General features: G+C 40.3%; 1 protein-coding gene across 1 annotated transcript; it reads right to left on the bottom strand.

The window, feature by feature from the left end:
* Positions 1-9,874: 9,874 nt before the first annotated feature.
* Positions 9,875-10,461, bottom strand: LOC108007682 (uncharacterized). The gene has a single exon (XM_017071404.4). The coding sequence runs from the start codon at positions 10,337-10,339 to the stop codon at positions 9,917-9,919; it is 423 nt and encodes a 140-aa protein (XP_016926893.4). The 5' UTR covers positions 10,340-10,461; the 3' UTR covers positions 9,875-9,916.
* Positions 10,462-13,446: the final 2,985 nt, after the last annotated feature.

The following is a 13,446-nucleotide window of genomic DNA, read 5'->3' as shown; positions in this document are numbered from 1 at the left end:
TATACACAAAAAAGGTTCAGACAAATCTAAAGTGTGACCCCAAAAAAGGTTTTCGGCTTGTAGTAGAACGGCCCAAGTGAGCTTTAAAAGAGCCGCACCATACATACTGAGAGACTGTCTCAACCGCAACTCTGAAGAAGTAATCGCCACAAATGGCAGTTCCGCTGTTAAGGCGTTGAAAAAACCGATTTATAGTACAGAGACAGCAAATTCCTTGGAAGCATATGTTTATACCGGCCATGATATGTACTTTGGTCTTCGCCCGAAGCATCTGCAAGCCCTGGCATATGAATTCCGAATGAATATAAAAGGCGTTATACCGCATACATGGGAGTAGAATAAAATAGCTGGTATTGAGTGGTTCCGAAGCTTCTTAAGAGGACACTGCGCTTTAACTTGACGAATGTTGGGATGTTTTTCAATTTATTGAAGGACTAGCAAGGTGGCCCGCAGCTTCGCCTGCGGAAAGATCGTTAATAATAATGTTATTTTATTAATAATGTAGGAGACAGGTGTGGGCAAAAGCTGTGAATCTATTTGCTTAAACATTAATATTTGTTTAAACATACACTCAAAAAAAAATTCTCTGTTAAAGAAATGCAAATGATATAGTTTTTAGCAAAATCATATCAGGAGGTATTATAATGAATTGTATTTAAACGAATCTCCCAGCCCTGTCAACTACAAATGTATATAAATACAAGCACGGATATCTGGTTTCTAGTTTTCTTATTTTCATTAATTTCCCACCTGGATTAGATTTAGGCCTAGTATTCAACCTAACAAAAAGTCGTCCAAAAAAAAAAACTTCATATAAATTAAACGTCACAACATTTTTGGTTGCAAAATTTTGGTTGAAGTTCTTGGACGGCAGTCTTCAGCCTCTTAAAAAAAATACTAAAATACCGCTCAAGAAATAATTTCATGAGCTATCGAGCATTTTCGATAGACGGCCGGGTAGTGTTACCTCAAGTTAAATCCCAATCAAATGATTTTGCAACGGCGGAAGCGCACCAAGGGGTTCTCAAGTGGTGAAAAAAATTTGGTAATTCATAGTGTTAAAAACCATGGCTCAATTTGGGACCTTACTAACGGATTGGGAATTCATTGCCTAAAGTTTAGATAAACTGGTATGTTATTATCAATAAGCACGGATAATTATCTAACATTATTATTTTTAATAAGTTATTGAATGAAAGGATGCGAGCAACTCTCTACGAGAGAGTTATAGGTACCATCGTAAGCAGGCTTCCCTACGACTCCAAAAAAGTGGTGCAGATGGAGGGATCGCTTTGGAGTCCCAACCGAAAGTTCAGTGGGAGTTTGGCGACCGCATGTCTTTCTTGCCCGACTTCTCCACAAGGAGAAAGTAAGTCCTTTATCCTTTATATGAAATACACAGAAGATATGAAATTCTAATTTTTAAGAACATTCGACACAAATTTCACCGAAAACCATTGATTTTCTCGACGGTGAAGTCTCAAGCTGTTCGGCATCAACGCCGAAAAGCAATTATGACTATGTAAGCAATATTTTAATATTATCGGACTTTTATAAACCCCGATCTGTTTTTAGAAACAAAAGGCGAAACCGGGAAAGGGAAAACCGAAGACGAATGAAAACATGGCTCTAGTGGAGATCCTCGGCGGATACTTGAAGGAATCAAGGAAAACTGTTAATACACAGATCAACCTACAAAATCAGAAGGTTGTTTCACCATTTGCATCCGCACTTGGCTACTGGAACAGCCTTTTGAACAACATGCCATATCAACGGGCCCAGCTAACCGTAATTAAGGTTAGCAGTTTGATTCACGAGGAATCCCTGAAAGCATTAAACAAGTACTAAATTGTTAAATAAAGTAAAATAAAAACAAAAGACGCAAATTCGAAAAGTTTCTTTTTAATAACTAGGACTTATGACCAGCTTATTTGTTTTGGCAGCGACATGAACCTTGTGGACTGTTGACATAGTTCTTTACGCTATCTCTTACATATCTTGGATATTCCTGTACTCTGCCACGAAATTGAGTGAATTTAGCAGGCAAAGGGTGAAGAACTGGATTGATATGTTCATTAATATTATAGTCCAAGGGACATCTTCTAAGGACATAATTGTGGAGTAAGCAACAGGCAGCGACAATATTTTTAGCTCTATCTGGATGGCACATAAGAGTTCTGGGCACGGCCATCCACTTATGGCATAGTATGCCAAATGCACTTTCTACGACTCTTCGCGCTCGGCTAAGCCAATAACTGAAAACTAACTCAGCTTTAATTAACTTTCTCAAGCTGTACGGCTTCATAATTCGCTTAGACAATGGAAATGCATCATCTGTCACCAAGTAATATGGCACCAAAACTTCATTTCGCGGCTTGTTATTTGGAAAGTCCAACTGGTCCAGAAAAATGGCTTTGCCAAGCTTACAATGAGAAAATGCGTTCATATCTCCTTCACTTCCATTCGCTCCAAAATCCAAATAAGTGAATCTGTATCCTTCAAGAAGAAAACAGTTAGTTTAATCCTAAAAAGATATTTTAAGGTAATTAAAACTACCTTATAGTTAAAGACTACGCTGCCACTTTGAGGTGGGGCCTTCATGGGAACATGTTTCCTGTCAATCGAATTTGGAAAATTCCACACATTTTCAAAATCCTCAGCATTTTTCAGCATCGTTTCCTTGGTCCAGGGAGGCACTTCATTTTAAAGTTGCTTGCATATTTCAGTGCACACCAAATCAATTATCGGTCCTACACGTTGTTTGCTTATTGATAAGATGAAGCAATATGACGTTGAACATCACCCGAAGCTAGATACCTACGTTACAAATTTCACCAATAGTACTCGCGATTTGCAAAACAACTTATTCAAGTACCAAGGCCAATTTTTCGTGGGGTCGAATAGAGTCAGAACGAGAAATCATTTTTGGAACAAGAATTGGCTTCAACTTCTCATACAATTCTTGGAAATGGACCATACTCATATAAAATTTTTTAAAAACAGCGACGGATTTTGTGTTACATTTTCAAACTGTGAAAGAAGATATTTATTAGGGTCTTCCCACAAAGATCCATCCACCATCTACCACCCGTTGAACTGATGATCCATAAGGTTTTGCCGTTTCGAAAATTTCCCAGTTAGTTCCCCATCCAAATTTGACGGACTATTTTATGCGATAGTTAGGCGATAATTTTGGGTGAACACCCTTAACTCTTCTTCTTGAAAGTGGAAAGTGGAACATTCACTACGAAAACGTAAAGAATGATGACGGGAAACTTTTGAAAATGGAAGGCGACAAAGCAACAGGTAAGAAAATAAATGCTCTTTATATTTGTAATAATTCATTTCTTTCAGTTTTACAGTCAATGATACGCGAACTGCCGGTGGCAAACTGAGGTGGACTATGCAGATGGAGGTCCTGCTCCACTCGTTTCTAGGCGTATACCGCATCCACAACTTGGAGCAGAACACCGTGGAGAACGAGAGTATGTCCCCACACTTATATTTATACCCGTTACTCGTAGAGTAAAAAGGGTATACTAGATTCGTCGGAAAGTATGTAACAGGCAGAAGGAAGCGTTTCCGACCCCATAAGGTATATATATTCTTGATCAGGATCACCAGCCGAGTCGATCTAGCCATGTCCGTCTGTCTGTCTGTCCGGATGAACGCTGAGATCTCGGAAAACAGAAAAGCTAGGCTATTGAGATTTGGCGTGCAGATTCCTGAGCTTCATACGCAGCGCAAGTTTGTTTCAACAATGTGCCACGCCCAATCTAACGCCCACAAACCACAAAACTGTAGCTCCTACAGTTTTGATGATAGAATAAAAATTTTAACTGAAATGTATTGCTCTCATCAATACCTATCGATTGACTCAAGCCCACTGTAACGCCTACAAACCGCCAAAACCTGTGACGCCCACAATTTTCATGCTAGATAAAAAATTTTAACTGAAATGTATTGGTCTCGTCAATACCTATTGCCACGCCCACTCTAACGCCCATAACGCGTAAATCTGTCTACCGCCGGTACGTGGCGCTTTTTAATCTCGCTTTGCTGCTTGCATATCTCCATTTCCCTTTTGTCCCTGACTTAGCTCAGTTGAGGTACTCGACTATAGCGTTCTTCCTTGTTTTGGTTTAAAAATATCTAAAAAAAATGCATTTATTGCAGATACTAGGAAATACTTTGTGCAGCTCTTGGATGTAGACCCAGATGACAGGGAAGCCTCTAGCTGCAGCGGCAGTCAACGCTCAGGCAGCACTGCGCCCCCTTTCAAGCGCGCAAGGGTGGACCCCAAGTCGGAGCTTGTGGAGATAGCTCGAGAAAGACTGGAGGAGCAGAGAGCGCAGACAGAAATATTGTCGAGAATGGCAGACAGCCAAGCAAAATTGCAATCGGATTTGTTGGAGCTGGTAAGAAAATATAAATCGTATTCTTTAATAGTATTTAATAGAATTTAAGAGCAGAAAAAATGCTTTCGTACAGATCCAATTCGTCGTCATTCCACTCCTCTGAATTGGCTGCCAATAAAAGCTGATTCAACTTCAGATTTTGCTGTTGTACAACAGCCAAAATAGGTGGTGTGGCAAAATCCACTTTAACAATTTTTGCTTATGTTTTTATTAGCCACAGCTGATCTGACAGCTGTTGTCGGATGGTAGATGGTGGATGTGCCCTGTGGGAATCGAAGTTTCACATTTGTCAAAAATCCCAACCGTTTCGAACGGATGGACTGTTTGGGAAGGGGGTATATAATGTAGTCTATTCTTGTTGTAAATCTTACATCTGTAAATACGAATTAACCTAAAAAGATCAAGGTCGCTTCGTATTGTCTTCGTCCTGGATAACTAATGCTATAACAACAGTAGCTATTAAAGCAATCGTTTCTATTCTTTTTAGAAGTGCTGTATCCATTTTATTTGTTGTTTACAATTTTTAAATTTTATTCAAGCCAGTGTGAACGTAAATTTAAACGCGGATATTACCACGTTAATCCACACTGGATCCTTAAGGCATAATGGTTGGAAAGTAGTATTTTTTTGGCCCAGTTTTTGTTATGTTGAATACTAGACCTTATTCGTACATTTTCTTTGTTCAATTAGGCACCTTTTTAAACACGCCTATTAAATAGTACGTGTGGTATTTTGTTGGTATACGTTCACACCTATTGGCTTGGATATTTCCATATGCCAGAGAACGAGACAGCAAGATGTGGAGGCCATGACGTCACAATGGACAAAACGGAATAGGACAAATTGTGGTTCGATACCTCCGATTCCCAATTAAAAATGTATTTTCTAAAATTCAAGGCCAGCTGCCTGTGGCACCCTAAGTATGGTGAATTGAGTGCAATTTTTTTCTGAATATTTTAAATATGTTTGAAAATTTGCATTCGAGCCAAATTTTTCTCTTTTTAATACTAATTTTTTCTGACATTGTCTCATTCGAAATATCATAAAAAAAGCAAATCGATTTTTGAAAAATTAGTTATGCTTGGAGAAACTTTAGGCATCAACAAATTTTGGTTTTAAGGCATGGAAAAAAGTTGAAAAAGTAGATTTCCACAAAAGTTCGGCGTTTTTAATAAGTACTGAATGGGTTAAGAAAAGTCTTGTATCATTCAAACGGAATTTAAATGACCTTTCCATTGATGCCAAAATTTACATAAAGTAAGCTAAAATTATGAATATATTTAACTTTTGTCTTGTGTAAATACTTTTGAGCACCCCTGTATATCTTATTGATATGAGTTCGTATCAATTTGATATGAATTTGATGGTCTCAGGTCTTGCCAAGAAGAATATAGACTGGTCATTTTCTTAAAAATGTATATTTCTTTTCAAGATGAGATCAATTGCTGAGTTCTGAGTCGTTGGAAGGATCCTTGGGCCACCATCAACAACAACTTTCTTATAATGACGCCTTTGCAGTTCAAATGCCTTTCCTTCTCAAAAAAATTCCTAGGCTTTAAGTACAAAAATCACCTAAGCTTGTAAAAAATACTGCATAAAACACGGGAATTCTAAATCAATTTGCGTGTTCGGTCCCATTTTTCGCTGTAGCTAGTGGTAGCTGTTGGAAATTATAAACACATTGGATGCAATTTGTAAAGTTATTGCTGTATACTTTTGTGTGGAAGGCTTTACGTTAGGATAACTATTTTTCATAGTTAATCAACTATTTACTATTTTAACGACAAAATACACACATCACGTAAACGTAACTATGTTAGTAGTGGCTTAACGATTAAACAGTAAGCAAAGCAAAAACAAAATCATATACAACCATTTGAAATAGTAAAGAAACATTTTTTATTGTTACTAAACTGTCTGCATTGATCAACTTTACAGACCTCGTTTATTCTTATTATAATAATAAATTGTACTTTTTTTAAAAACCAATATCTCTAGACTTAAGAATACTTCACACATCATGTAGACTGAAAGATTCTAAAATCGTACTAAAATCGAGTGTATTTTGTCTTGAAAATTGTTCTCGAGAACGGGATTTTCGACGCTCGGCGAAGTTTTGACACTGGAAATTTTTGATTTAAGCTAGTACTCAGATCGACGAAAACCGCGCAGAAATTTAATCTTTGGCGGTGTTCGTGCAAAAGCGATGTGGAAACTAAAAATTAAAAATGGAAGGAAAAGCCCAAAATCGGATACAGGAGGTCAGTGCAGATGAAATAGGACGCCAAATCCAAGCTGTTGTCATTTATGGTGGGATTTCACCGACAGGAAGCAATACCACAAATGGGGACCATTCGCAGAATAGTTGAGGTGCTGGAGGAGATCCGCTAGGGAATCCCAGTGTGAAGAAACGTGTCGAGTGGGACTTCGCTCCCTACATGGACATCGTGCCGGGCGCGTCCTCGCAAAGAAAGTAAGAACTGGCCAAAAGGATTTGGTTACGTTGTACTAATAGAAGTATATTTTTAGCAGAACCACCAACGATCTCCAACGACCTCTCCATTAGGACTGCGGATATCACCACCACTAGCTACTTGGCAGCTTATGCGGAGCTGGAGGACGCGCTGGCTTCTATACGGAGGAGAAAATAGGGCGCCCGCTAAGGATCAGTTGGGGAAGCCATAGCCAGCCATTGCCAGGATACTGGGCGACTTTCTGCAGCATCAGCGGATCAACCCCGCTCCCAATCCGGCTCCCACTTCTTAAGGTCCAATATGCCCATTGGGTCTCGAAGCTGGACTGCGGTGGCGAGGGAAAGATGGCGAAGCATCCATCGGACGAGAAAGAAGCTTTAAACTACTAATTTACATAAATAAAAACATTCGTTGAACATTCCACTTATTTTTATATAAATTTCTCTTTGTACCAGCAGATTCCTCCTTTTTAAATTTCTCCAATTGATTTCTTTTCCGTTTGGCAACAAGCCCAGATGCTTAACAGTAAGACCATGCTACAGGCATTGCGGGTGAACTTTGAAAACTTCGGTCACACTACAAAGAATAAGATTTTTCGACTAGTGAAGCTCTTAGCCGATCTGAGTACTAGGCTTTAAGCTCGAAGTACTGCATTTCTTATCTGAGTATCACTTTAGAATTTTAAATCCGAATAGTGTTTACATTTTCCGTGTTGCACAATGCAATTAAGCCCTAATACCCTAGGCTAATCTACCATCATCTAGTTTAATTGAGCCCCACTCCAATTGATCGGCAATTAACCCATACAAAGCTTCCCATTTTTCAGTCATTCAGGTCCATTAAAAATAGCTTTTCCATAATTTTAAACATCACTTTTTAAAGCCCGCAAAAGCGGTAAAAAATACGAATTGATAGAGCGTCGAGTTCATGCTCGTTAAAAATCAATCCCCCAGTGGGATCATGTGGGTCGGTTCAGCAAAGGTGTCCACCCTCGTGGTCAATATGCGCGACATAAGTCTACATAAGCGCCGAAGCTGCCGTCGTGCTGCGGATATCTTTTGGTATCTATGTACATTGTCTCTCTCTGCTGGGATTTCCGGCTTCAGGGTGTGTGTATGTATCTGGGGGCTATTGTGAATATATGGGAATTCGTTTTGTCATATCGTTACACTATACACTTTTTACCTAACGTTCGCTACGGCACAAGCTAGGCGACGGGTAATGTGTAAAAAATGTGTTATATAAAAAGTATACAAAAATGCAATGAACTAATAGTTTTTTCGCTAAGACCAAAAATGAATTTTGATTTTGCGTTCTTGCCTACTACCTACCCGTGAAGAGCATTGACTAGCCGCATTGGACTTTATGTTTTACTTTATTTTTTGTTCGTAATTGTGGAAGGGAATCACCACAAACTGAGGCGCAATGAAGCGCAACATCCACGCGACATTTCCAATCTACGCGGCATCTATATGGCTCTGACCATGTCCAACGAGGTGACCGTGGCCATGACTCTAGCCCCCAAAAATGTCCGATGTAACGCCACAACAAAGAACGTTAATTGACGCCAAAATGCTGCTGCATAAAAAGGCAAAAACCCCGAGCGAAACTGAAAAGAGGCAAATCGCCAGTGAAGCGTAGTATCTGAAAAAAGAATTGTTCCGTCGGGCACAAGTTGGGGCAGGACAGCAGCCCCGTTTCTTGACAGGGTCTGGTAAAATGCAACGTTCCTCCGAATCGAACAGACCGATCCGACCTGAACCGCCCCAACCTGGGGTTCAAGTGGCTGTATTAACCCTCGAGAGGTCAGCGGGGTTCCGCCCTATCCCCGGCCCTTACAGAGTGGGCGTTGTTGAATCAGCACACGTGATTAATGGCCTTTAATTATGTCAAAGCGCGACGGCAGCCCCCGACCGGGACCGGAGTGCAACGGTACGCCAGTTAAACTCTTGACATTAAAAAATTGACACCGTTTGGGGTGAAATGTCGGCGACGTTCGGCCTTTCCCCGCAGCCCCACTCCTGAGCGATGTTTTTGCCTGTGACAACTGTCTGGCACACGTAACCGAGTTCCCTGCGAGTCTTTGGGTCTGCCCCGAAACAAATTTAAAATACACACCCACTCCGGGGACATTCACCGAGCAACTCCTTTGGCCATTCGTTACCCAGCCGTGATTGTGTGTGGGCGTTTGTCTCGCTTGTCGCTTTTAATGAAAGCGTCATAAATTATGTCGCAGTTGACGAAAGCAACAGCGAAGCTCCAGTCTGCGAACTGTATACCCTGGGACAGGCGTCGAGGTTGTGGGGTCACTTAGCATACTGTATGTGTGTGACCATTCGGGCAACACATGTGGAGGACTTGATGAGCTGCTGAAATGGCAGAGGATTGAACAGGCCTTAAAAATGTGTGGTCCTTGGGGGTCCTGAGACAATCAGTAACTATATTTGTAAGGATAAAAAGAGGAAAGAACGTTGAAGATTTGCAGCGGATATTACGTTTCCATTCAGAGTTGGGACCCAGGGAAGAAGACATTTTAGGGTGCCACCTAAAATTTATCATCCCGTCTCCATCATCCATCTCCTGTGTTCCCGGTGAGGATAAGCTCCCGTTCCATTAGCTTCGCCTACCTGTTGGACTCCAAATTTTCCGATGGAAGGAAGGAAAAAGATTCTCATGCGAGTTCTGGAATTGCTGCCAACTTGGTTCCAGTCGACCGCTTTAGGAACGCGCCTCCGAAACGCGGAAATAAAGGAAAGGTTCGCTGTTTACCAAAGCATTTCAGCTTAAATTTAAAATTGAATTTTAGCCTCAAAACGTGGGCGCTACATTTGGTAATAGAACAGGGCCCGCGAAAAATGTACCTCGATGAACCACGATTTCTTAATAAATTTAAAAGTTCAGTTTTCCTGTTAAATTAGTCCAAAAATCCATGATTTTCCATTACATATAAGTGGTCTGGAATTTCTGATGATAAACTTCCAATTTTTTTTTGAGGGTACGCTTTTTATTGGACGAAACACCGACTTAGAATAAAACATACACCAGGTAGCTAACGTAGATGGTAAAGAACAGTATGTAGAGGTTGGTTTTTCCGTCGACCCTCAGTACCTGCCACATGTTGTATTCCCACCTATCCGATGTCGAGATGGAGTCATTAAATGCTCCAACATGCTGAATCTTCTGGGACCCTAGAGCTGTTTGGTCCGAACTGGTAATGCGCACAATCCGGCGTGATGTTCGATGGGCTACGTGTCGTACCTTGATCGCCGGAAGGTGCGTTCTACGTAATCGAATGTACGGGGATGCGTTCGCTAGGGCTCCTCCAGTGGTGTTCCTCTCAGGGATCAGAAGACCGATCAGAATGATCCAGGCCAAAGACATTCCCCGCCTGCAGTCTGGGTTCAACTGGAAAACGCTCTTGGTAGACTTGTCGCGGGGTGTTATCATAGAAACAAAAAGAGAGCGCCGGTTCTGTTTTTTGTTTGCATACCTCACAGGTGTTTTCGAGCTCTACTCGATGTTTGCTGTTCTTTGGGTGCTCATACCTAAGCCCCTGCCTTGACCTTCCAAACGTCATTTATATTTAGTTTTTGAATACTCATCCCAGACGACTGTGTCAAGGAAAGGTATGCCCCATCCGAAAAAAGTGAGCTGGCCCTTTCAGCTTTGCAACTTTTAAATAAAATTACACTGAGGCCAAGAGCACGGTACGGCCGCCTTCATTCCTCTGCATGGACTGCCTCTGCTATTTGATAAATCAAATAATTACAAAAGTTCAGACCAAGCCACTCCCTCCGTATTTTATATTGCTTGGGCACAAAACCAGAACTTGAAACTAACTTCTGCCAGGAAGGTGAAGCAGGGAAAAGTTTTGCCAAGTAACAAAAATTGCATTTAGGCGCATTTAGGCGGCAGTTAGGTGAAAGGACGAGATCACAAGATCCATGGCAAGAGCTTGCAAGATAAAATCCGTTCACAGATTCTTAAAGCCATTTCCTCCGCTCGAAGCATGAAATCATATTTGGCCGCAAATTTAATGCAGCCTCAGCGTCGGCGCAAAACTTTTTTGCCAGCTCTGCAGGCCAAAACTTTCGCCTCGGTCGGTGTGGAATCAGGCATCCTGTCTGTCTCCCGCCCTCTTCCTGGATGCCCCGACATCCTTTGTGCCAATTCGAGTTGCAGAACTCCAGCGAAGCGTGTGAAATGCGCCGCAGCCTGGTTAGGCCTTCGAGCTGGCGCCGCTTTGATGGATTCAAACATAAATGGGGCAAGCCAAGGATACCAGGCGACAATGCCCAACCTTTTAATTTCGTCTATCTTTTTCAGATTGCTTGTACATAGCATGTTTCGGACTTTCCACCCGGCCATAATCACCCACAAGTTACTAGTAAGAAAACGGGTATTTGGTATTCGCTGAAAAGTACCTACCAGGTTGAAGAAGCCGTTTCCGACCCTATAAAGTATACATTTGTCCATGACCAATAAGAGCTTAAAAGTGGCACCTCCATTCTAACGTCCGTAGGACTTTCGTTTAAGTGCAGATGAGATTTTTTTGCTCACCAGGGAACGAAAACAACAGGTTTTTTTTAAAGTCCTGTATAATTAAATATAAAGAAAAATGTATATAAGTATTTTAAAAACGTAGAGTTGTTTATTTTGAAGCATTCTATTGAATCATGCAAAAAACCTTTTTCGTAGGGCTAGAGATTTATAATCACAACCAATAACAGTTATTCAAAGACGTTTATATATCTCACACGGAATAACAGTTCTTTTGAGACTTATTTTATTATAGAAGTTCTGACTGATATTTTTCAAGGACTTTAAAATGAAAAGCAGTCAGTGACTTTTATTTTGTGATTTGCATTAAATAGCGGAAAGTTTGGATAAAGAAGAAGATAACCATATTCCCATTTATGCTCTGAAACTTATACCAACTTGAGATGAAATTTATCTTCTGGTACAATAGAATAACTCGTAATACTGAAATGAATTATAAGTACTAATTGGTTTTCCTTGGTTTATAAGCGAGACTTTTATTTTAAAGCTATATTTGTTTTTGTGCGTTAGAGTGAGCGCGGCATCCTGCTGAAACAAACTTACGCTGCGCAGGACGCCTAAGAATCTGCATGCCAATTCCCAACATTCTAGCTCTTATAGTTTCCGAGATCTTAGCGTTCACACGGACAGACGGACATGGTGAGATCGACTCTGCTAGTGAACAAGGAAGAACGCTCTAGTCGAGTACCTCGACTATCATATACCCGTTACTCAGCGAAAGGAACCAAGGGGAAATGGAGATATTCAAGCAGCAAAGCGAGATCAAAATGCGCCACCTACCGGCGGTAGACAGATTTAAGCGTTATGGGCGTTAGAGTGGGCGTGGCAATCGGGTCAATCGATAGGTATTGACGAGAACAATACATTTCAGTACAAATATATTCTAGCATCAAAACTGTAGGAGGCACAATTTTGGGCGGTTTGTGGACGTTAGAGTGGGCGTGGCACTCTGCTGAAACAAACTTGCGCTGGGCAGGAATCTCAGGAATCTGCATGCCTAATCCCAATGTTGTAGCTTGTATAGTTTCCGAGATCTCAGCGTTCATACGGACAGACGGACAGAAGGACAGACGGACAGACGGTCAGACGGAGAGACGGACATGGCTAGATCGACTCGGCTAGTGATCCTAATCAAGAATATATATACTTTATGGGGTCGGAAACGCTTCCTTCTGTCTGTTACATACTCTCCGACGAATCTAGTATACCCTTTTACTCTACGAGTAACGGGTTAATTAATGATGGTTTAAGAATAATTCATACTTCATTTAAGAATTTCTTGTACTTGATTAATGAATAAATTTAATTATATTTGTACGAATATTTTAATAAGCCTTTATTCTAGAGAACATTTTTTTTTTAATTCTACATTTTATAATTCAGACTGGGTTTAAGAAGACATCATACTTAATTTAAGCATAATAAATTATAAGTTCAAGTACATTTCATACTTGATTTCGGTCGAACATTTTCTTAAATAAATGGTTTAAAAATGAAATGTTCTTGAAATAAAAATTAGAGCTCATTTCGCACCCGTTACATTTCCAAGCCCATTTGGGCTTGAAACAAGTGTAGATTCGTTGGAAAGTATGTAACAGGTAGAGGGATGCGTTTCCAACCCTATAATATACATTCTAATCACTAGCCGAATCGATATAGCCATGTCCAAACTATATAAGCTAGAAGGTTTGAACTTGGCATGTAGATTCTTGAGCTTCTTGCGCAGAGCAGGTTTATATATATATATATATATATAACGCTAAAAACCTTTTAAATATTTTTTAAAAGTTTAAATGAGATTTTGTTTTTACTATCAATATCAATCTTCATGCCAAATTGTTTAATGTGGACCATCGGACATGGCTTAATCGACTCGGTTAGTATATAAATACTTAATGTGGTACTTAAGGTGGTCAACTTGTAACATACTTTTCCTCGAATATACCCTTTAACTTTGCGAGTAAATAAACTGACGCGTACATTAAAAATTTAAA

This window comes from Drosophila suzukii, chromosome 3, assembly GCF_043229965.1.
Source record: "Drosophila suzukii chromosome 3, CBGP_Dsuzu_IsoJpt1.0, whole genome shotgun sequence".
In the NCBI taxonomy this organism is placed as follows: Eukaryota; Metazoa; Arthropoda; class Insecta; order Diptera; family Drosophilidae; genus Drosophila; species Drosophila suzukii.
The sequence above is the reverse complement of the archived record's forward strand: the minus strand, read 5'-3'. Positions and strand labels throughout refer to the sequence as shown.